The sequence below is a fragment of the Hoplias malabaricus genome, chromosome X1 (assembly GCF_029633855.1).
Source record: "Hoplias malabaricus isolate fHopMal1 chromosome X1, fHopMal1.hap1, whole genome shotgun sequence".
In the NCBI taxonomy this organism is placed as follows: domain Eukaryota; kingdom Metazoa; phylum Chordata; class Actinopteri; order Characiformes; family Erythrinidae; genus Hoplias; species Hoplias malabaricus.
This window is the reverse complement of record NC_089818.1, coordinates 2,433,006-2,455,315: the sequence shown is the minus strand read 5'-3', so window position 1 is coordinate 2,455,315 and position 22,310 is coordinate 2,433,006. Positions and strand designations below refer to the sequence as shown.

Here is a 22,310-nt window from a genome sequence, read left to right as displayed (position 1 = left end):
ACCTGAGTTTGTGTGGATTATGACATCACCCACTCTATCTGTCCCCATTCAAATGAATGGAGGGATATTGAAGGAGGGATAAAATGAGGCACATGAGTGCAATTTATTTGACAAGCCAAATTAATAATAAGAAAAAGAATGATTTTGAAGAACAGTATTTTGGCTTTGACAAGCCAAATTAATAATAAGATTTCGAAGAACAGTAACTAGGTATTGACAAGACAAATTAATAAGATTTCGAAAAATAGTGATTTGGTTTTGACAATCCAAATTAATTAAAATCATTCTAAATATTTGTGAACCAACCAATAGGCCTTTTTCACACAAGGAGTGGGGGGCAAGTTCCGGAGTTTTGTTATTCATTGTCTCTAGCCGAACTCCCACACTTTAGTCAGGACAATATGGTCAGAGCCGTTGATGAGCTATCAAGGACAAAATGAGCAAAACTCAATAAAGGTTATACATTATGTTAATGATTCCAGTTCTGCAACTAAGCTACTTTAGCTGTGTGCTAACAACATTCTACCAATTTAGGTTTGGAAAGAACTATTAATCTAATTGTTAAATAAACTATAGTTTATTGCACTGTTATAAATGCTTGCATTATTGTGTGTCTGCTTAATGTCTAATGTTGTAGATAAGGCCTAGGTATTACTTAAATTACCTTAAAGAAAACCGAGGAACCACACAGGATAGAGTTCCAAGTTCAGCTAGTTCAGTTCAGCAGTTACTGCAGTTCAGCAGTTCGCAAATCCATTTTAATTAACCCAATTAGATAATACCATTGCTTCTGTAAACCCAATAAGATAATACCATTGCTACTGTGTGTAGGCTTGTGTTTAGTTAACCCACACAGGACACAGGGCAGACACACAGACATACATATTCGCGCACACGCACCTGTCCACCTCCATTGCTGTGAGGAAGTATAAGCATAACACACCCTTTCAATAGAAATCTTACAAATGAACACAAGATAAGTATACACACACATTCCTGTTGCTAAAAAATTTCTTTCTTAAAAAAAAAACACTTTTTGGCCCTCAACAATTTTTGGTCCATCATTTAACCAGTATGGCTGAATCTCAAAAGACACCATATTCCCTATATTGGGCACTAGATATGTTATAGGAATATGTATTTTATAGTCAGTTACTTACAACTAGCCAAGCAGTGTTTGTATATTACATTTTTTTCTGTTGTGTTGTGAGGCTTAATTTAAGTTGGCAGCTACACTTAGTCAACCCTGTTACTTATGCAGTACTGAAAATGCTATGGAAAATTAAAAAAAAATCAAGCACCCTTCAATTTGAGCCCTGTATATAACAAAAAATATCACGCTACACTAGTCTGTACAATCGCAATCAGTTTACACTCTAAGCCAGTTATATACCTGCCAGCGTGATATAACTGAAATTTTTGGGTGTAATATAGTTAGATGTCCTGTGGGTCAACATGGGTGCTACATGCATGCGTGCCATTGGAATTACACTGAAAGTCAGCCCCTCACTCCTAATTGCAATTAGTAATTTCTTTCTGAGATCCACATCTGCTGGGAATGAGTGGAAACTCAAATATGGCTGTTTTGTTTAGAATTTGTGTACAGTGGAATGCTACAAAATAACTTGCTACTCACATGCACAATTGTGAATAAACAAATGCTCCAAACGAAAATTATTATACACAGCACCATCCAGACCGGAAATATAGACCCCAGAAATGAGAAAAAGGCATCTCATGTGGACACCACATGAATTGTGTATTACAATGCTGTAGATGGTCAGTCAGCTTCTTGAGTTTGTGTGTGTTTGGGTACATGGGCACCTGCGCATTTGTGCAGCCTGTGTGTGTGTTTGTGCGCAAGTACAAGTGTGCCCACAGTATTTTATATGCATGTGTGCATGATACTGTGTGCCTATCATCATATGCACGGATATCCATGTCACATTTGCAAGGGAATTCAAAGTCAGTGATGTGTTTTCACACTCCAGACCCTTTAGGGGAACCATGCTATATTATTTGGAAAGAAGATATGTGGGACTAGGGGGAGCGAGATTTAAAAAATGGTCCCTTTCAAACCTTAGACACTACCTGTTGATTGGCGTAGCTACAGAATTTGTACTTTTTTATTCGTTTAAGAAGAAGATATTACATAAAAGAAATCATTTTTGTTGTGCTGTTTACTTGTTTCATTTCTTCTTTCTTTTTTACTTGCTCAAAGAATGTGTTTTCTTGCATCATAGAAGTGTTTAATCGCCTCAGGTTTTCAGATCAGGGCTGTACTCGCTGAGTGGGTCTTGCAGAGTATGCATTAATCATGTGGATTTCTAGCAAAACCTTGCTAGCCATTTTTTTTAGTGCATCACCTCCCCAATCAATGAAGGCAGAGGCTGCATCCCATACCACATAGGACTTCTTGTAAGAAAAATGTACATACGGTTTGAACCACTTCCATCAGTATAGTATGCAATTTACATAAATGTGGACGCATCCAGAACTTTGGTGCATTGGGTATTCCTGCCTTACAGTCTTTAAAGTTGAGAGGGTTGCATATATTGTATTTTAAGTCAATAAATAAAGATTTTTTTTTGAGAACTCTCCTCATTGCAATATACCTTATTGCTGACCATAGAAAAATGTGTCACAATTATTTCAATATACCGTGTCCATTTTCAAATGCAGGCCATGTTTTCTAATACCTTGACATATGCTATTAATGTCAACTGTTTAACATTATTCAAAGCAAAATCTTAGTTCCTAAACTAATTTGTAATTAACACACCTTACAGTTGTCACCTCACTGCAATGATAGCTGAACTTCCATAAAGACTATTGCACCTGCACATTTCCGGTTAATTATAAGGAAGCTACTGTGGTCATAAAAGACACCATTTAACTTTATGTATTTGTGCAACAAATATTGCAATTTCATTCATTCATTATCTGTAACCGCTTATCCAATTCAGGGGTGCGGTGGGTCCAGAGCCTACCTGGAATCATTGCGTGCAAGGCGGGAATACACCCTGGAGGGGTCGCCAGTCCTTCACAGGGCAACACAGACACACACACACATTCACACCTACGGACACTTTCGAGTCGCCAATCCACCTACCAACGTGTGTTTTTGGACTGTGGGAGGAAACCGGAGCACCCGGAGGAAACCCACGCAGACACGGGGAGAACACACCAACTCCTCACAGACAGTCACCCGGAGCGTGAATCGAACCCACAACCTCCAGGCCCCTGGAGCTGTGTGACTGCGACACTACCTGCTGCTGCAATTTCCCCAGATTTATTTATAGAAATAAAATTTTGTTTTGGGTCTAAAATACATAATGTATAATACAGTTGGCTTATAAACTTGTCTTAATATTACCAGTACCCTGAACATTAAATTTTTTTTTTTATTTGGTTCCTTGACATGCGGCAGGTAAAGCTTAATATTTATACTATTTCTGATGACAATATTTACTCTGGTAAAACACTATATATTATTTTATTATATACCATATCAGTATGTCTTATATTCAGTTAAGCTGATTAGAATCATTTCCCCCTTTCTAGGCTAATGAGATGTTGCTGAGTGGGAGGAAACTGACAGCCCAGGAGGCATGTGCCAAAGGTCTGGTGTCCCAGGTCCTCTGGCCAGGGACATTCACTCAAGAGGTCATGGCGCGCATTAGGGAGCTAGTGTCTTGTAATTCAGTTGTAAGTTGTTTTTTTTTTTTTTTCCTTAGTTTTTAGTTACTTTCATGTGCACATATAGACAAATCTTGATTAATCATTATTATTTCTACTATCAAATTCTCATGAAAAATAAAGTTTCTGTATTTTAATATATTGAAATAATTTATGTATCAGGAAATACTTTCACAGCTGGATATTTAGAAACATGACATGATGTTTACACGGAAGTTAAATAATTAATTATTTAATGTTAAAATCATATACGTCTTTGAAATCTGTCCATATGTCATATTTTCATAAGGATTCATTATTTGCCTTCAAATTCATAATTTAAATGAATGTTATCATTTTATAAAAGATCATGAAAAATTGTATATCCAAAGTATTAACCTGTTAAATTTACACTAATAGTATCTAAGTTTTTGTATATAAAATGCTATTACCATATCCCTGTAGTAAGGATTGCACTTTTTCATAGTTAGGTTTAGTTGGTGAATAATTATTAAGTGTTCTACATTCACATAGGTCATTTGCCAATTTTCTGTTTCATTCTTAATTTATTATTTATTTTATGTTGCCATGACAACACCATAGGTTCTGAGGGAGTCCAAAGCATTGGTGCGGAACATTAACCGGGCTGCTTTGGAACAGGCCAACGAAAGGGAGTGTGAAGCGTTAAAGAGGGTCTGGGGATCTCCTCAGGGCATGGACTCTATACTAAAATACCTTCAGAGGAAGGTCAGTGAGTTCTAAGTGAGTTCTAAGGACTGTCATACACAAGTGCCTAAAGTTAAAGATATTTTTAATACGACATGACATCGCAGTGGTAATTGCCAGTATTTTGGATCATCATATTCACTAGTTAGATGAAATATGGGACTTTTTCTGTTGCAAATTTCAATTTCAGCTCCAACTGATACCAAGTAAATATCAGTTTTCTTTTCCCCTTTCAGTAGACAGACAACGTTAATGGCTCTGTTCTAATTCTTAATGTGTTTTTGTCTTTTTTTTTTTTTTTTGGGTGGGGTGGGAGGGGGTGTGAACTATGAACACATGATTATATTACTTTCTATGTTTTTTTACGTTATTTTCTAGTTTCAACAAAACATCTTGGGGGGGGGGGGGGGGGTAGACTATGTTTGTACAACTGCAGTGTAAAATTAACAACTGTACAATGTGGAAAATTATTTATACTCTGTTTATATTTTATATTTATTAAACATAGTGTTTGGGGACAGTGTTGTAAATTGTAAATTCTCATTTGTTCAATCTTCAACTGATTTGATAGTATAATATTTTTTCATTCTAAGAAGAGTCATCTATCTGTGTAGAAAGAGCTGGTCCTGTGTTCCAAAACCAGGGCAAAATCTGACTTGTTCCTCCTGTATATGAGGTTCAAATATTGGACAGACTCTCTTCTCCAGTTCCCCTGCATAAACCTTACCGGGAGGCTGAGGAGTGTGATTCCCCCTATAGTTGGAACACACCCTCCGGTCTCCCTTCTTAAAGATAGGAACCACCACCCCTGTCTGCCAGTCTAGTGGCACTGCCCCCAATGTTCATGTGATGTTGCAAAGACATGTCAGCCAGGACAGCCCTACAATATCCAGACTCTTGAGGAACTCGGGGCAGACCTCATCCACCCCCAGGGCCCTACTGTCAAGGAGTTTTCTGACTACCTCGGCCCAGGTGATAGACGAGCCCTCCCCGGTGTCTCCAAACTCTACTTCCTCTTGTAGAAGCTGGTGGGATTGAGAAGATCCTCAAAGTATTCCTTCCACCGCCTAATGACATTGAGGTCAACAACTTCCCACCCCCTACAGCGTTGGTGGAAAACTGCAACAGCCGAATCCACAATCCTCTTGGCCCCTTGGTCAGCTGCCAGCCAGGCTCAATAGGACTCTTTCTTCAGCTTGACAGCCTCCCTCACCTGGAGTGTCCATCACCGAGTGCAGTGATTGCCACCACGACAGGCGCTGTGGTAACCTCCCATAGCAAATCCCACAGAGGGGCCACAGCAGTCAGATGATCAAAGGGTCATTGTATTAATAATTTCACAGTAGAATGCTTTCAGGTTTTTGAATTTTACCAAACACCAACTGTTACAAAAGTACAAAAAGTATTGCTTCTGTAAGGATTTTTTCTCCTTCCTCCTCTTAAGTGTTTGAGTATGAAGTGATTTTAAAACCAATTGTTTTTGTTAGGACTATTTAATTATTGGTCCTAGCACTATAGTGGTTTTTTTCTGCTGCTTCTTTTTCTCAGATGAAACTTGATGGGCAGCCCAAACCATAAGGCCTACAGACTAGTAAACTCCCAACATTGGTGGCGCTATAGCGAAGCAAAAGGATTCCTGTATCTCTACCCTGTGTGACGTAGAGACAAAATATTCAAAATCAAAGATTTTTAAGCACAAACTGGTCGCTGGATGCACATACAGTATGTGGTATCAGTAGAATCCTAAGAACCTGAGCTTTTAATATTTATTTTTAAAAAGAAGTTTAAATTTTGTGTGCCCAAAAACAGGGGTGTAGCTCACATTCCAAATACATCTATAAATCATCCATTTATGTCCATGGGGGCACTTCCTAAATATATAAAACATGGTGTAACCAGGGCTAGGGCTACTATAGGTACAATTCATATTGTCAGCTTGAAAATATGGAATTTCTCATTGAAAATGAAGCATATCAGCAAGCAGTTTGGTTTACACTACACTCTGCGTATTGTCTCACAAATTTGATTACACTGTTGCTGCAATGTTTCAACAAATATGAGTGGGTGTAGCTCCATGCACTCTTTGAATTAACTTAAAGATTATGCTGACTCTACATATGTCCATACTGGGTCACAGTAGAGACTGAATAATAAATAAATGGGTTTAATCTCACCAATGCTTTCAAACCACAGTCTCTTATGCAGAATCTCCTTCCTCCTTTTCTGTCAGTCAGTGTGTGTTTGGAGCAATAGGCCCACAGTTACCCCTCCCCTCTACCAGTGATGAATAAGCCTAGAGAGCAAAGACTCAGCAATGCTTGCATATACACTGATTGACCATAACATTTTGACCAACTCTTTGTAGAAACTCACTGTACATACTCTCAGCTATACTACAAATGAACAAAAATACTTGCATACATTATGTGTGGATTATAGCACAATCTAAAGATGTAGTTGAACCAACATCGGTGTTCTGATGTCTGTGTGAGAAGAAGGGGTAGCTGTTAAGTGGGGCACCTTCTGGTCTATAGAACATTGAAGTGGTAGAGGGAGGGGTAGGTATTGATTTTCTGGTCTGCAAAAAAGGTGAACAGCTTGCCTCGAATTGTCCTCTCATGACTCTACAGCTCTCTCCTTTTAGTCCATTTCTACTCCCCCTTACACAGTCTACTCTGTTTAGGCTGTAGGACAGTCTCTAGAGGTGCTGGTCATAAAATTAGAATATCATGAAAAAGTTGATATATTTTAGTAATTCCATTCAATAAGTGAAACTTGTATATTATACTCATTCATTACACACAAACTGATATATTTCAAGTGGTTATTTCTTTTAATTTGATGATTATAACTGACAACTAATGAAAACCCCAAATTCACTATCACTATCTCTAGAAAATTAGAATATTGTGAAATGGCTTAATATTGAAGACACCTTGTGCCCCACACTAATCAATTAATTAACTCAAAACACCTGCAAAGGCTATTAAATGGTCTCTCAGTCTTGTTCTGTAGGCTACACAATCATGGGGAAGACTACTGACTTGACAGTTGTCCAAAAGACAAACATTGACACCTTACACAAGCAGGGCAAGACACACAGAGCTCTGTCTCCAAGCACATTAATAAAGAGGCAAAGGGAAGGAAAATATGTGGTAGAAAAATGTGTACAAGCAATAGGGATAACCACACCCTGGAGAAGATTGTGAAACAAAACCCATTCAAAAATGTGGGGGAGATTCACAAAGACTGGACTGCAGCTGGAGTCAGTGCTTCAAGAACCACCACGCACAGACGTATGTAAGACATGGATTTCAGCTGTCACATTCCTTGTGTTAAGTCACTCTTGAACAAGAGACAGCATCAGAAGTGTTTTGCCTAGGGTAAAGACTGGACTGCTGCTGAGTGGTCCAAAGTTATGTTCTCTGGTGGAAGTAAATTTTGCATTTCCGTTAGAAATCAAGGTCCCAGAGTCTGGAGGAAGAGAGGAGAGGCACAGAATCCACGTTGCTTGAGGTCCAATGTAAACTTTCCACAGTCAGTGATGGTTTGGGGTGCCATGTCATCTGCTGGTGTTGGTCCACTGTGCTTTCTGAGGTCCAAGGTCAAAGCAGCCATCTAACAGGACGTTTTAGAGCACTTCTTGCTTCCTACTGCTGACCAAATTTATGGAGATGCAGATTTCATATTCCAACAGGACTTGGCACCTGCACAGTGCCAAAGTTACCAGTACCTGGTTTAAGGACCCTGTTCTTAATTGCCCAGCAAACCCACCTGACCTTAACCCCATAGAAACCCATGAGGTATTGTGAAGAGGAAGTGCAATACGCTAGACCCAACAATGAAGAACAGCTGAATGCTACTATCAGAGCAACCTGGGCTCTCATAACACCTGAGCAGTGCCACAGACTGATTGACTCCATGCCACACCATATTGCTGCAGTAATTCAGGCAAAGATAACCCCAACTAAGTATTGAGTGCTGTACATGTTCATATTTTTCAGTTGGCCAGCATTTCTAAAAATCATTTATTTGTATTGGTCTTAAGTAATATTCTAATTTTCTGATATACTAAATTTGGGTTTTTCATTAGTTGTCAGTTATAATCCAATTAAAAGAAATAAACACTTGAAATATACCAGTCTGTGTGTAATGAATGAGTATAATATACAAGTTTCACTTTTTGAATGGAATTACTGAAATAAATCAACTTTTTTATGATATTCTAATTTTATGACCAGCACATTTTTTTTATTTCCATTTGGCATATTTTAGAACGTAAAAGCTGGGGCCTTGTAAAAACATATCATTACCCCATGTATCACAACCATGCCTTTAATTATTATGACTTTTATGATTGAAATTCTAAAAAATGGGGTGTCTATGATTGGTGACTGTGAAATGAAGGTGCTGTGACAGGTTAATGCTGTGTTTTTCCTGAGAAAGCGGTATGTATTTTTAATTAGAATTTTTTTTAATCATAGTTTTTCACCCCCTTACAAGTTCGTGTGTGTCAAATGGCAAATTTAATTCAGGTATTAAAAAAAATCAGATACCTATTATGCAAATATTCAAAATTCTGATTTGAATATTTGTCACTTGTTTAACTCCATACAATTCAGCAGTCATCATTTTCATTTATGCTATATAGTCCTTGATCCTGTGTATTTACTGAGCGGTATAGTCATATTAAAGACATAGGCTGACCACTTACATTCTTCTGTATGATCTTACATATTTCCACAGAGCGATTGGACAGATATCTGCAGAAAGCAGTCATTACATGGGATCAGCACTAGCCAGTGCTGTTTGCCTTTTTTCCTATTTTCAGCTCCTCTCAACTTTTAGTCCATTTCGACTCCCCCTTCTAAAGTCTACACTGTTTAGGCTGTAGGGCAGTGTCCATAGATTGCGTTTTTTAATTTCCGTTGGTCAATAAGTCAAGAAAAATGTTGGAGATATACAGATACATATATCAACAGCCCTATATACACTGTTGTCTTATGTACACTGTTTTTTGTTTAATATAAATAATATCTCCATTTCTACTTGGTCTGTTATGTGCACTTTCCAGACTTGTTGACCAAAATGTGACAATGCTGTGATTTTTAAGTATGCACACATTGGAATGTTGCTGAAAAAAAAAAATCTCTCAGCATACACAATAACACATAATATCTTCATTCTATAAATTAACATGACCATTCAAAATTTCAAGATGTTTTTGATCCATTGTAATCATGACTTTAAATTCTATTTAGGCGCTTAGGCCATGCCCAATGTTGCCCACTGTTGGGCATACAGAAAAATACAGTTTGCCCCATTAGAGGATGTCATCCTCATGGAGTCTGTTTTGAACCAGGGCCAGCCTGTCCCTTAGAGGTGAACTAGGAATTATGCATCCAGAAGACAGAACGGGCTGGGGTTGGATCATTTTTTCCCTTTTTTGCCCACTAATATTTTTCTCGCAATGCTGCTGCGTGGCATCACTCTGAACATCAATCCCCTTTCCAACCCTCTAATCTTCATGCAGTTAGATTTACCTGCAGGGCTGGAGGGGCCCCATGACTAAGTGTAATATGAATAACTAGAAGAACACAGTGACTATGTGAAAAAGGAAAGGTGACAGAAAGACAGAGGTGATGTAATGTAGAAATGATTATATCTGCTGCTTATACCAGTGCAATTTTCAGTTTCACCTTAAATGGAATAGAAACTGTAAATACATTAATGTGCTGCTTAAGGTGGGACAGAAAACTAAACAAAGTTGTAATAAATACACAGGAAAATTACAGACATTTTTATGTATAGTTTTGTTTAAGCACTGCTATGTGGCATTCTGTGTTCTAGTTCCACAATTTTAAGAGTATGCACCTTCCAGAACAGCAACAAGTTTTACTGAAATTAAACTATTTTTCCCTTTGTACTATGTGTATGATATTCTAGTGTTTGGTACTACATCATTTTGTAAAATCAGATTTTATAAGTGTGTGAGTAAGGTTTATTTATACCACTGTAAAGTTACATAATTCTGTTCATTTAAAAAGAGTTAAGACAGTGTTTGGCATTCATCTGAAAAGCTGCGATGGCAGAAAATGTCATCTTTTTTTCTATATATAAAATAACATCCAGAGCATAAGAGCTTAATTTTGAGTGTGTTTAAATTAAACCTTCATCACTGGCACTGGATTTCATATTTTACCTTATGTGCTGCATGAATGAGTGTGATTTTGCAGTTCCGTTTTGAATATGAAGTGAGTACTAATTTTTTTGTTTGTTTTTTTTGCTATACTTTAATTTTACTTAATTTAAATTACTGGTCAAGTTATTATTTTACAGTAACAATTTTACTTAAGAATTTGGCAAATCTACCCAGCTGTTATGTTTTATAGTAATAGTGAGCATCTTGTGCTTGGAGCAAAGTTGTTAGCTTAGTAAACAGCTACTAGCAACATTTATCATCAGTTATTCCCGCGCTACATTCATTAGGGAAAGTAGTAAAGACAGCTTGGGAATTAATTTATATAAAAGAAATAAATTATTAAAATAAATCCTGTATGAATCACTTATGCCTCCTAACTGGAGAGAGAGAACTATACTGTTGTGATTGTGTTAATTGTCTTAATTAATTAGGGCAGATCTGTCACATAGATGCTTTAGATTGTGATTTTTAATATTAACTAAAGACCAAGAACTTCCCAAATAGTGGCATCTTAAAAGATTCAAGTTCATTTAAAACTGGGCAAAAAAAAAAAAAAATTATATATATATATATATAATATGTCCCAATCGTGTTCTTTCCAAGCATATTCTCTGTTCAGGAGCCTGTTTGGTGACTAATCATATCCTCTCATGCTACAGCTCTTAATCTAACTCTTGGAAATGTGCTGAACTACAGTGGCAAGCAGAGTCAGATCACAACATTTAGAAAGCGTGGAGGAGGGTGTTAGTTATATATATATATATATACACATACACATACATACACACACGTAACAAATGGACATTAATAATGAAATTTATTTTCAAGGCAAGAATTGCAATGCACACTGGACCCCTAATCCTCCCTAGAAGACATGCTGTGTAAAATAAAAAGGAAAACTTAGTGACAAAAAAAATAGAATAATACTTAGCAAGTCTAAGATAAAACAATGTCTTCTCAAAGCATTTCAGACTTGTGTAAAAAGGCATTCCTCTTTCAAGAAAAAGTAGGTCCAAAATTAATGCTGGTAATCAGGAGCAGTTTACTGAGGATATTAGAGATCTGACACTATCCAAAGGCTGCCAGTAGCAAGTCATGAGTGAATCATATAGCTCCTCACTGCGCTCCATGAACTGCTGATTCATAACTTCCACATCCACCTGCGGGTTTGGATCTAGAAGAAAGAAAGGTGTCACTTAAAGCGATGCATTATACCACAATGATCAAAAAATGATAACAGTTCTCTAATGTCTTAAATGTCTGCTTTCGTCAAAATTTCTTCTAAACAGCCATGTTTTAGCACCTGTTCCTTTTCATGATAATGCGTGTGAGAAACAGACATCAATGCTTGCTTCTCTTTATTCACCATTTTTTCCCCATTCTATTTTATTTATTTTTTAAACACAGCATTGTACTTTAGTTTTCAGCACTCCTTGTGTCTGCTTTCTCGGCTGGACCAGAGTTTAAATAAGAGCACAAAGACAAGTGTAAAACAGTGTGACTTAAGAAGAGGGGGTACAACAATTTAAGCCCCTGCATTTGACATGGGAAGCCGAGCAAAATCAGAACAGAACATGTTTTGTTACTTTCGAAATGCACAAGATTTACATATATTAAGTGCAGAAATGAAGGCTAAACGAGTCATGTGTCCATCCACTACAGTTATGCAAAGAGATATAGGCTCCTGTAATCAGGAGTGCCATCAAAACTAGCAAGATGGAGATTCTGCAATTTCTTTATAGATTTAATGCAGTTCAAATACTGGATGGGACAAGCAGTACCCCCCTAATAAGGTCTGAAATATCCATGCCTCCCCAAAAGAAAATCCAGTATATATCTGGCTGTGCAAACTCACCAGAGATATTCTGCTTTTTTTTTTTTTTTTTCACTTCACATTTAAGAATGTCCAAAGCAACATTTCAAAATCTTGTCTTGCTTGGACCAAAGGTGTCCTACAGAATGAGCATTGATTAAGAAACATTAGATTCACTTAATTTCAAAAACCTGTTTGTTTAGGGTTCTGTGTTGTTTTTGTCAAATAGAAATTGTTCTTAATATCTCTGACTTTTGCAATGTGCTGTACAATTATCCACACATACTAAAACAAGAACTTCGTATGGTGTTGGTATTAAATCAGTCAGAGAACTGGTACTCAAGTGTGGTTAGGAGGAATTGGGTGGAGACCCTAAAAGTATGTAGGTGCAGTCTGGTGCTGTAGTGTGTACTGTCCCAGGTACAATGTGTGCTGTCCTCCTTTAAATAAGGGCCATTATTTTGCACATTAGTGTATTAGGGGCAAATCCAGCCAAAATTAAAACTGCTAGGAAAATAATAATAAAATGAAAATGCAAATACGTTTTTTTTGCAATTTCTTTTTCCATACAAAAATCATAAAATTAAAAACGAAAATTAATTTTCAAATTTTCACTCATGACAGGACATCACTGACAAAAAATAAATGAGAAATCTCAAAAAAAAATGTAAAACATTTCTTCAAATTCATTTTGACTTATTTTGCAGTTCATGTAGAGAAAGCAATAAAATGCAATAAGTATTTATCTTTTCATTTTCAATTGCAATATGCAGCAAATTGAACAAATTGAAAATAAAAATTGATAAATGTGTCAGTTAAATTTCAAGTTTATTCCCTATATGTGCTTTCAATGCCAAATGAAATTACAAGGAAAAACTCCAACTATTGCTGATTACTTTTCATTTTACATTTTCAGTTTTAGGATAAATATTATGAAAATATATGTTGATAAGCAGTGGGTGTGGCTACCCGCCCTACTTCTTGAAGTCATCTATGATACGCAAAGTCTTATGCAGAACTGCGGCGAGAACCCATGGAGGAGCTAGAGCGACAGCAGAGCCCTGGGTCGCAGTAGTCAGATACAAGTGTCTGCCACACCCTGAGCCGTGGATTTCTGCAATTGATCTAAAAACTCTGGTTGGTGCTGTTCCTTCTCATCTCAGACAATCACAGGCAGCATCCATGGCACGAGAGACTGTGAAGAATAATGCACTAGGGACATGCTATGTCCCTAATATGCTTAAACTTAGTGCTTTACAGTGTTTGTAGCAATTATCTACAAACACTGAACTTTTCAGACTTATTTCTCATAAATAATCAGTACTTTTGAAAATTATCAACCTGTATACCCAAAGGAAAACAAATTTAACCTTAAGGTTTTCCTTCTGATTTAAAACCAACAAAAGGCAAAAAAAGATTACAATTAATGCACAAGCAAGGTAATTATAAAGTTTTGAATGATCAGTGTATAGTTATATTCTGAATATTTTTTCAATTGTTTTTGGCACGATTCATTTGACCCATTAAGTACAATAAATGTCTACATATTACCTTCATTGTCTTCCTCAGCTTCTTCAGTGGCATCATGAGATTGCTGAAAAGACAAAATGTAAGCAAAGAATTAACAGATTTATACAAGGGTCGGCACTTTTGGTAGGGACTTGTCTCTACCATCCCAACCCAGTTATACACCCTTGGGCTCAAATGTACATGGATTCAACAGCTATGCTTTGTTCTGAATAGAAGAGCCACACCTGCTTTAAATATAAATATACCCAAAGTACATAAAAGTTATGGCGCAGTGGACTGTTATCTGCTTTCTGATTTGTAAACAAAAGGGGGGGAAAAAAAAATTATTGCCATGTCTATGTGGTTTTTGTGATCATGTCTAACAAGTCAATGCACAACTTTTTTCTCTTTCATCAGCACAGCTCTGGAGTGACACTCCAAAATACTCATTTTAACTTAAGCAGAGAGAACTTACCATCATTTAGTGTATGATATATATCACAACGATCTGAATCTGCTAAAAATAATGGTTAAACCATGACATTTTATTGACTTGATATGTTTATCCCTGCTTCTGTCCTAATTTAGACAGAGGGCAGCTTTGAATAATGCAGGCTTGTTTCCCCAACAATTCTGGTGTGAATACAGACCAGGCACTGGACAGAACCAAAGTTAAAAAAAATCCAACACTGTTACACTGGAAGAAATTTTGGCATGGCTTCCAGAGTAGCAAGTATTTTTACTCAGTAACTCTTCATACGCTTAATGACAATGTAGCATACCTTAGAAACACATGGCCTTACCTCTGTGGCTGCTTGCATGTCAGGGGGCACTGGAGGCATTCCCATCGGTGGAGGGGGTCCAATCATCCCATGAGGAACTGGAGGAGGCGTGGCATAAGGATTGTAGCCGTAGTTGTAACTGCTATACTGGTCATAACCCCAGTGCTGATAGTAATTATTATAGGGCTGCTGATAGTACTGCTGTTGGTAACTGTTGTTATAGCTGTGATTCTGGTTGTGGTAGTTACTAGATTTGCTGCTGTACAATAAATGAAAGAGAGTGAGGAGGGGGGGGGGGGCAAAAGCAAAAACAAACATATTAGACATGGGCTCCCATGGACTCTTTTGATCCACTTTGAAGCTACTGACTGAGGCCACTTCAAAAAATAATCATGTAATGATAAAAATGAGCTAATCTCATAATTCAAAAGCTGCAAAATGTTAGTGAGATCAACTAACAGTAAACAGTATTTATAATTATGTTTACCTGGGTAGCATTATACATGTATATTAAAAAAAAATTTAATATAAAAAAAAAATAAGCATACTATATTGAAAATATTTTAAATTAAATGCTCACTGCAAAATTCAAGAAAATAGTAACAGAATTTGTAAAAATAAAGCTGCAACAACTAACTGCCATTATCGATAAATATAGAAAAAAATGTAAAACAAACAAAAGTGTGGAAGTCAACAGTGCAAGGCCTTCAAACTACACACAACATCTGCCCAACTAGGCAGATTAATGTGAGCCCCCATATTTGAAATTCCATTTAATATCATAAATATGTAAATAAAGAGAAAAAGGGACAGGAGAGTGAAGGGACAGTGCTTTGCCCTAGAGCATTCCTCCACAGCCCCCTAGCCTGGTTTCTGGCAAACCTGATCAACTTCTCAACTAAACTACACCTGTCAACAGTTTTGCTACGTGTTAAAGTTTTGCTAAGTAGTTGTTACATTATAGGTGTTGGTTGTTAAGCATTTACTGAGCATTTATTAAGATGTTGCTAAATAGTTGCTAAGGTGTGGCTTGGTGGCTGCTAATGTACTGCTATGGTATACATGTTGGTTGCGTATGTGTTTACAGAATGATTACAGGTGTTTCAAGTGGTTGCTAGGTGTTGTTTTAAATTAATGTGAAAGAATGAGTGGAATGAGCAAAAACACAACAATAAAGGAGTAAATGCAAATCAGTATGGTCTGCCCTGAGATAACGTATGTGATCCATGCACAATAGAATTGAGAGAAAGGAAGCTTTGCTCGTTCTCTCAGCTGGTGTGTGGCAGAGCAGCCCGTTGTGATATCTGAACATTCCACCATTCATTCCTATGGGGAAAATTTGTATTATTTTAGAAAATGTGGATGGATTAAAAAAAAAAAAGTATAATAAAACCATGTTTCTGTTTCTAAAAAAAAAATAATTTAAAAAATGTAAACGTTTAACTGAAGGCCTGTATTTGCCATAAATTTTGACCAGTGGTCTTAAATATGATAAATGCTTAGGTTCATATGTTCTCATCTACTAAGCTACAAAGAACACGATAAAAAGTATCAGCAAAAATGTTAAGGACATGGATGTAACTGCAAAATTTTTGGTTCTCAAAACGTAACACACTGATGCATGTCATAATGAGCAATGCACCAATTTGGGATCTTGCTGATATAAAATACAAATTTTAAATAATTTCTTTCAGTATCCAAAAGTTATGAATATTGATCAGAGCCCTCCAAAAATAGATAACTTTGTTTAGGCTGACATTTTTACTTGCAATACGAAGCAAAAGTTAAGTCCAAATAACAAAAGTCGTCCATCTTTGACATAAGTAAATGCAAGTTCTTTACAGGTTAATACTGAATCACATGAAACCAACAATTTATCCCTAGACTGAAGAATTTAAGTTCTAAGTGTTTAATAGTGACCAATAAAAGTCAGTCTGGGTGAAAATGTGCAAAGCTAATCAGTGTGTTATAGTATAGAAATGTTTAAAAATATGAGATAGTTACAAAAACTGCTAAAGAGTTAAGGAATGTAGATTAGAAATGCAGAAAAATTCCAGTGTAAATGCATCTCTGGATTTTCACCCAATATGGACGTCGTATCGGCAGAATTCCAAGAAGCTGTTCTGTAATAAGTATAAAATATATACTTGCAAGCAGCAGTCTGAGGTTTCAAGCATGAATCAGCACAATGTGGCCTTATACATTGGTCCAGTTATACTTTAAAAATGTCTTATGCTGTTTGAGTCTAAATTACAGAGAGAGGATTTTGACTCGAAGTATATTTATCTAAAAGCCTTCACTTGTCATAACTGTTGAGCAGTGTTCTATTTATACAGATTGAGTGTGTGATGTACATAGTTTATGTGATGTGTCAGATTTTACAAACAAGGTTAAATAATATATATTGCTCATCATACACACTGGACCATGCTACAAGCATAAAGTGCAACTTTAGTGGTACTCTAGGCATCCCAACCTACAGAAAACACTTATTACCAGAATCCATGTTTAAGACTAATAGCTGGATTAGTACAGTTTAAGTTAGCAGGTGCTACCACTAGCCCTTGTTTATCAGTAATTCTTAAAAACCTGATTCTGAATTCTGGTTAAAAATTAACAGTAAAAATGTTACTGTTAAAAAGTCAGCATTCTGCAATTTGTGTAATTGTAGTGGCTCGTAATAGGAAATAAGGTCTTGCGGGTATTTATAGACTATAATAATAAATAAAAAATTAATAAAACTTTTGTAATTGATTCAGAATTTAACAGGCAGTAATGAGTGTGAATGAAGTGATGATAGAACTGGACTGATAGGATTAAATTTCAAACAAATTCCCAACAATTTAAAAAAAATTCCTCTGTTTCGCACAGTGGCCAATAAAGTGATTCTGATATTTTCTAGTTTTAGTGAGGACCCTGGCTGCAGCATTTTAAACTAGTTGAACTTTACCTACATGCCTGCTAGTGCATCCTGATAGCAGTGCATTACAATAGTCTAGCCTTGAAGTAATAAAAGCATGTATTGATGCGTCTGCATCATGCAGCGATAAGGTATTTCTTATCATGGTAATGTTGTGAAGATTAAAACAAAGCTATTCTAGTGATTGTAATGGAAATTTTTTATGTCTCTGTTGAAAAACCCTGTCTGCTTGTTTTGTCTGTATATTCATTTCTAACCTTCAACAGAACTCAGAAACTAAGTGTATGTCAGGTCAGTTTCGAGGTCAGTGCTTTATCAGAACAAAACATTTTCTCGTTCATCTTGTATATCAAACTGGGATGTCTCTAAGGAAACTAATCTTGCAGAAACTTTGATTATCTTATGCTTATGACGTATAAACTACCATAATAAACTCTCTGTGAAAACATCTTCCTTGTCCTCATTCACATAGTGCTCTGTGCTATTGTGTGTTGACCACCTTAAGGTTAATAAACTACTTTCTGATTGCAAATGCTCTGTTAGATACTGTCTGTGTTGCTCAAATTATTTAAAAAAAAAAATAATAAAATAAAAAATTTCCTGCTGAACCAGGTATGACTGGACAGTCAGCAAGATGTAAAATTAAATGGTAATTTAGTGGTTGCCATTTTGGTAATAATGGTAATTTAGTTCTTGCCATTTTGGACCCAGAAGGAGAACCTCCGTTTTGTTACGGTTTAGAAGGTGTATGTTATACCACATTAAACCTTTTACATATTTTACATAGTCCTTGATTTGCTTTAATCTGTGTTTATCGTCAGGTTTGGCTGATATGTACAATTGTGTATCGCCTATGTAACAGTGAAAGTTGTATAAGGTAAATAATAATGGTTCTAAAATAGAGCCTTGTGGAATTCCAAATCATACTTTTGAATAATTGAAAGATGAATCATTTATCATCACATCAACTCTAACCTTTCTAGGAGAATAATGGGGTCTATTGTATTGAATCCTGTGCTGAGGTCAAGTAGCACCAACAGGCATACATAGATATGAGCAAAAGAAGATCATCTGTTATCTTAACAAGAGCTGTGCCATGATGTGGCCTGAACCCAGATAGAAATTTTTCATGTGTGTGTTTCTTATGTAGATATGAGCTAAGTGGTTGGGACACAGCTTTTTCTAATATCTTAGATATAAATGGTAGGTTAGAAATAGACCTGTAATTAGACAATAATTACTAGCAAAAACTAGCATCTAGAATTGGTTTGTTGATCATAGTGTTAATAACTGCTAGTTTAAAGTCTTCAGGTACAAGACACAGGCTAAGGGATGAGTTTACTATAGTTAAAAGAGGATTGATAATAACTGGTAGTACATCTTTGATTAATTTAGTGGGAATTGCATCAAGTGTGCAAGTTGTACAGAAGAGATAATTTGCAGATACAGATCATTTTAAGTAAACTTCAACTAGTTCAAAATGCTGCAGTCAGGGTCATCACTAAAACTAGAAAATTTTAACCTATCAGTCCAGTTCTATCATCACTCCATTGGCTGCCTGTTAAATTCCGTATCGATTACAATTTTTTTTATTAACGTATAAAGCCCTATATGGGCTCACTCCTGAATACCTTCAAGAATTTTTCCCCATTATGAGCTTCCATGATTACTCAGATCACAGAGTACTGGACTTTTAATACAAACGGGATTCCAAAAAAGTTGGGTCACTAAACAAATTGTGAATAAAAACTGAATGCAATGATGTGGAGGTGCCAACCTCTAATATTTTATTCAGAATAGAACACAAACCACAGATCAAAAGTTTAAACTGAGAGAATGTATCATTTTAAGGAAATATATGTTGTTACAAAATTTCATGGCATCAACAAATCCCAAAAAAGTTGGGACAAGGCCATTTTTTACCACTGTGTGGCATCCCCCCTTCTTCTTACAACACTCAACAGACGGCTGGGGACAGAGGAGACCAGTTTCTCAAGTTTAGAAATAGGAATGCTCTCCCATTCATGTCTAATACAGGCCTCTAACTCGCACCTTCCTCTTTATGATGCTCCAAATGTTCTCTACAGGTGAAAGATCTGGACTGCAGGCTGCCATTTCAGTCCCCGGATCCTTCTCCTACGTAGCCATGATGTTGTGATTGCTGCAGAATGTGGTCTGGCATTATCTTGATGAAAAATGCAGGGTCTTCCCTGAAAGAGATGACGTCTAGATGGGAGCATATATTGTTCTAGAACCTGAACATAGTTCTCTGCATTAATGGTGCCTTTCCAGACATGCAAGCTGCCCATGCCACAAGCACTCATGCAACCCCATACCATCAGTGATGCAGGCTTCTGAATGGAGCATTGATAACAACTTAGGTTATCCTTGTCCTCTCTGGTCCGGATAACATGGCGTCCCAGTGTTCCATAAAGAACTTCAAATCGTGACTCATCTGACCACAGAACAGTCTTCCATTTTGCCACACTCCATTTTAAAAGACCCCTGGCCCAGTGTAAACATCTGAGCTTGTGGAGCTTGCTTAGAAATGGCTTCCTCTTGCACTGTAGAGTTTCAGCTGGCAACGGCGGATGGCATGGTGGATTGTGTTCACTGACAATGCTTTCTGGAAGTATTCATGAGCCCATTCTGTTATTTCCTTGACAGTGGCATTCCTGTTTGAGGTGCAGTGACGTTTAAGGGCCCGGAGATCACGAGCATCCAGTAGAGTTTTACGGCCTTGACCGTTACGCACAGCAATTGTTCCAGATTCTCTGAATCTTTTGATGATGTTATGCACGGTTGATGATGATAACATATAATATATAAAATAAAATATTGACATTTGCCATCTCCACATCATTGCATTCAGTTTTTATTCACAATTTGTTTAGTGTCCCAACTTTTTTGGAATCAGGTTTGTAGTTCCCAGAATGTAGAAGGCCTCAGCTGGGAAAGAGCTTTTACTTATAAAGCCACCTAACTCTGCAATGATCTTCCAGAAAATGTTCAGAAAATGTCCAGAAATCAGAGGAGGATATGGTTCCTCTCAAGGTTTCTTCCTCAGCTCTGAGGGAGTTTTTCCTTGCCACTGTTGCCCCTGGCTTGCTCTCCTGGGGGATTTTTACATTTCATGTTTAAAATTTATATTTACTGGAATTCTGTGAAGCTGCTTTGTGACAACATCAGTTGTAAAAAGCACTACACAAATAAATTTGATTAGATTTTCTCTAGTTCTAGCTGTGGTAGTAGGTAAAAAGTTTTCAGCCTTACTTCTACATTATGTTTTATATCAGCCACGTCAGATGACTGACAAGTTGGATTTAATACTTTGGGTTTAATTTATCTAATATTCAATTATTCAATAAAATGATCAATTTTATTCAAACTTAAAAATTGAACATAAAACTTCACCGGTGAGAGTCGCCGGAATTTGTGGTTTGGTACCTGCCTGATTTTATTGTAATTTTGGAAATTACACTAGACAGTCCTCTAGGATTATATTTATTATTTTAGATCAGCAAGGCCAGATATGCTGAGCGAGAGCATTTCTATACTATATTAAGGCTGTCCTTCCAGGCAGAGTGGAACATTTGCAGCTTTACTGAATGCCATTTCCGTACTGTTTGCTTTAAGGTACAGGTTTTATCATTGAACCATGGGGTATGCTTTTTCTTGTCTTATATTTCTGTTTTAAAAGCTAGGTTTGCAGCAAAATATCTGAGTAGGGCCCTGGTGGCCTATAAATGTTAATGAAAATGTTTGTGACAAGATTTGTAATGTTGATGGAAAGAACCTCAAAAGAAGTGAAGGTTTCACATTGTTTCTGACTGATATCTAGGGTATTTTAGTAGAATACACATACTCCACCTCCTTTTGCTGATCTTGGCTTGTGTACATAATTATAGCCTGCAGGGGTGGCTTCCTTTAGTGCTAAATATTTATCAGGTCTAACTTATATTTTGGTGAGACAAAAACGTCAAATTAATGATCACTTATTTCATTTTAATTTCTTTCTGACCATATCAGGTTGTCCTTTATTTTGCATTTATAGACTTACAAATCAGTATGCCAAATGTCGGCTTGATCAGATGTGTGGATGCTGAGATATAGGTACCTAGCTATTATAACACCTGCTATCAAATTTAATGTGCCAAAAAGACACACACTATTGCAAAATAAAATAATTCTATAGACTTTTTGTTTGTTATGAGCTGAGCTGATGTTGAGCCCTTTAGTAGCAGGAGGGACTACCAGTTTGATCCAAGTTTAAGTCTCTAGACTTTGGATAATAAGGCCAATTTAATTGTTGTTTTCCCATGTCCCAGAACTGGAGGAGCTTGGTTTTTCTACCTTCCTGGCTGATGGTGAACATTTGCTTTTATCATCTACACACCAATTAAGAGTGCTGACCCATGGGACATCTGATTGAAAATTTGCTTTTCTTAATATAAGATTATTTCACCCCAACGTATCATTATGAATAAAATAAGTGAATACAATATTGATGTTTTATATGTCTCACTTGACTTAGATTAGACCCAATGAATATTTCACATTAAATGAAACCACCCCTATAAATTACAATTATGTAAACAGCCCAAGGTTATCAGGTAAAAGAGGTGGAGTAAGTGTTCTCTACCAAAATACTTAGACCAGGTGTCACACTCATATGCTGTC

At 36.6% G+C, this 22,310-nt stretch overlaps 2 protein-coding genes across 5 annotated transcripts in view; one reads left to right on the top strand and one right to left on the bottom strand.

Annotated features, from left to right (window-relative positions):
- Positions 1 to 22,310, top strand: part of LOC136675549 (chromodomain Y-like protein) — a 144,578-nt gene that overhangs the window by 105,578 nt on the left and 16,690 nt on the right. The window contains exons 6-7 of one of the 2 annotated variants that reach the window (XM_066652142.1): positions 3,565 to 3,708; positions 4,282 to 4,440. In XM_066652142.1, the coding sequence (XP_066508239.1) occupies positions 3,565 to 3,708; positions 4,282 to 4,440 (303 nt within the window). Of the gene's footprint in view, positions 1 to 3,564; positions 3,709 to 4,281; positions 4,678 to 22,310 lie in introns of those variants that run through there. The other variant, XM_066652145.1, reaches the window with a different exon arrangement.
- The window catches only part of LOC136675550 (tRNA selenocysteine 1-associated protein 1-like), a 37,135-nt gene continuing 26,239 nt past the window's right edge, over positions 11,415 to 22,310 (bottom strand). The window contains exons 7-9 of one of the 3 annotated variants that reach the window (XM_066652148.1): positions 14,732 to 14,966; positions 13,971 to 14,013; positions 11,415 to 11,780 (exon numbers count right to left, since the gene is read on the bottom strand). In XM_066652148.1, coding sequence (XP_066508245.1) covers positions 11,638 to 11,780; positions 13,971 to 14,013; positions 14,732 to 14,966 — 421 coding nt within the window. In that variant the 3' untranslated portion in view covers positions 11,415 to 11,637. Of the gene's footprint in view, positions 11,781 to 11,814; positions 12,559 to 13,970; positions 14,014 to 14,731; positions 14,970 to 22,310 lie in introns of those variants that run through there. The other 2 variants (XM_066652147.1, XM_066652149.1) reach the window with 2 other exon arrangements.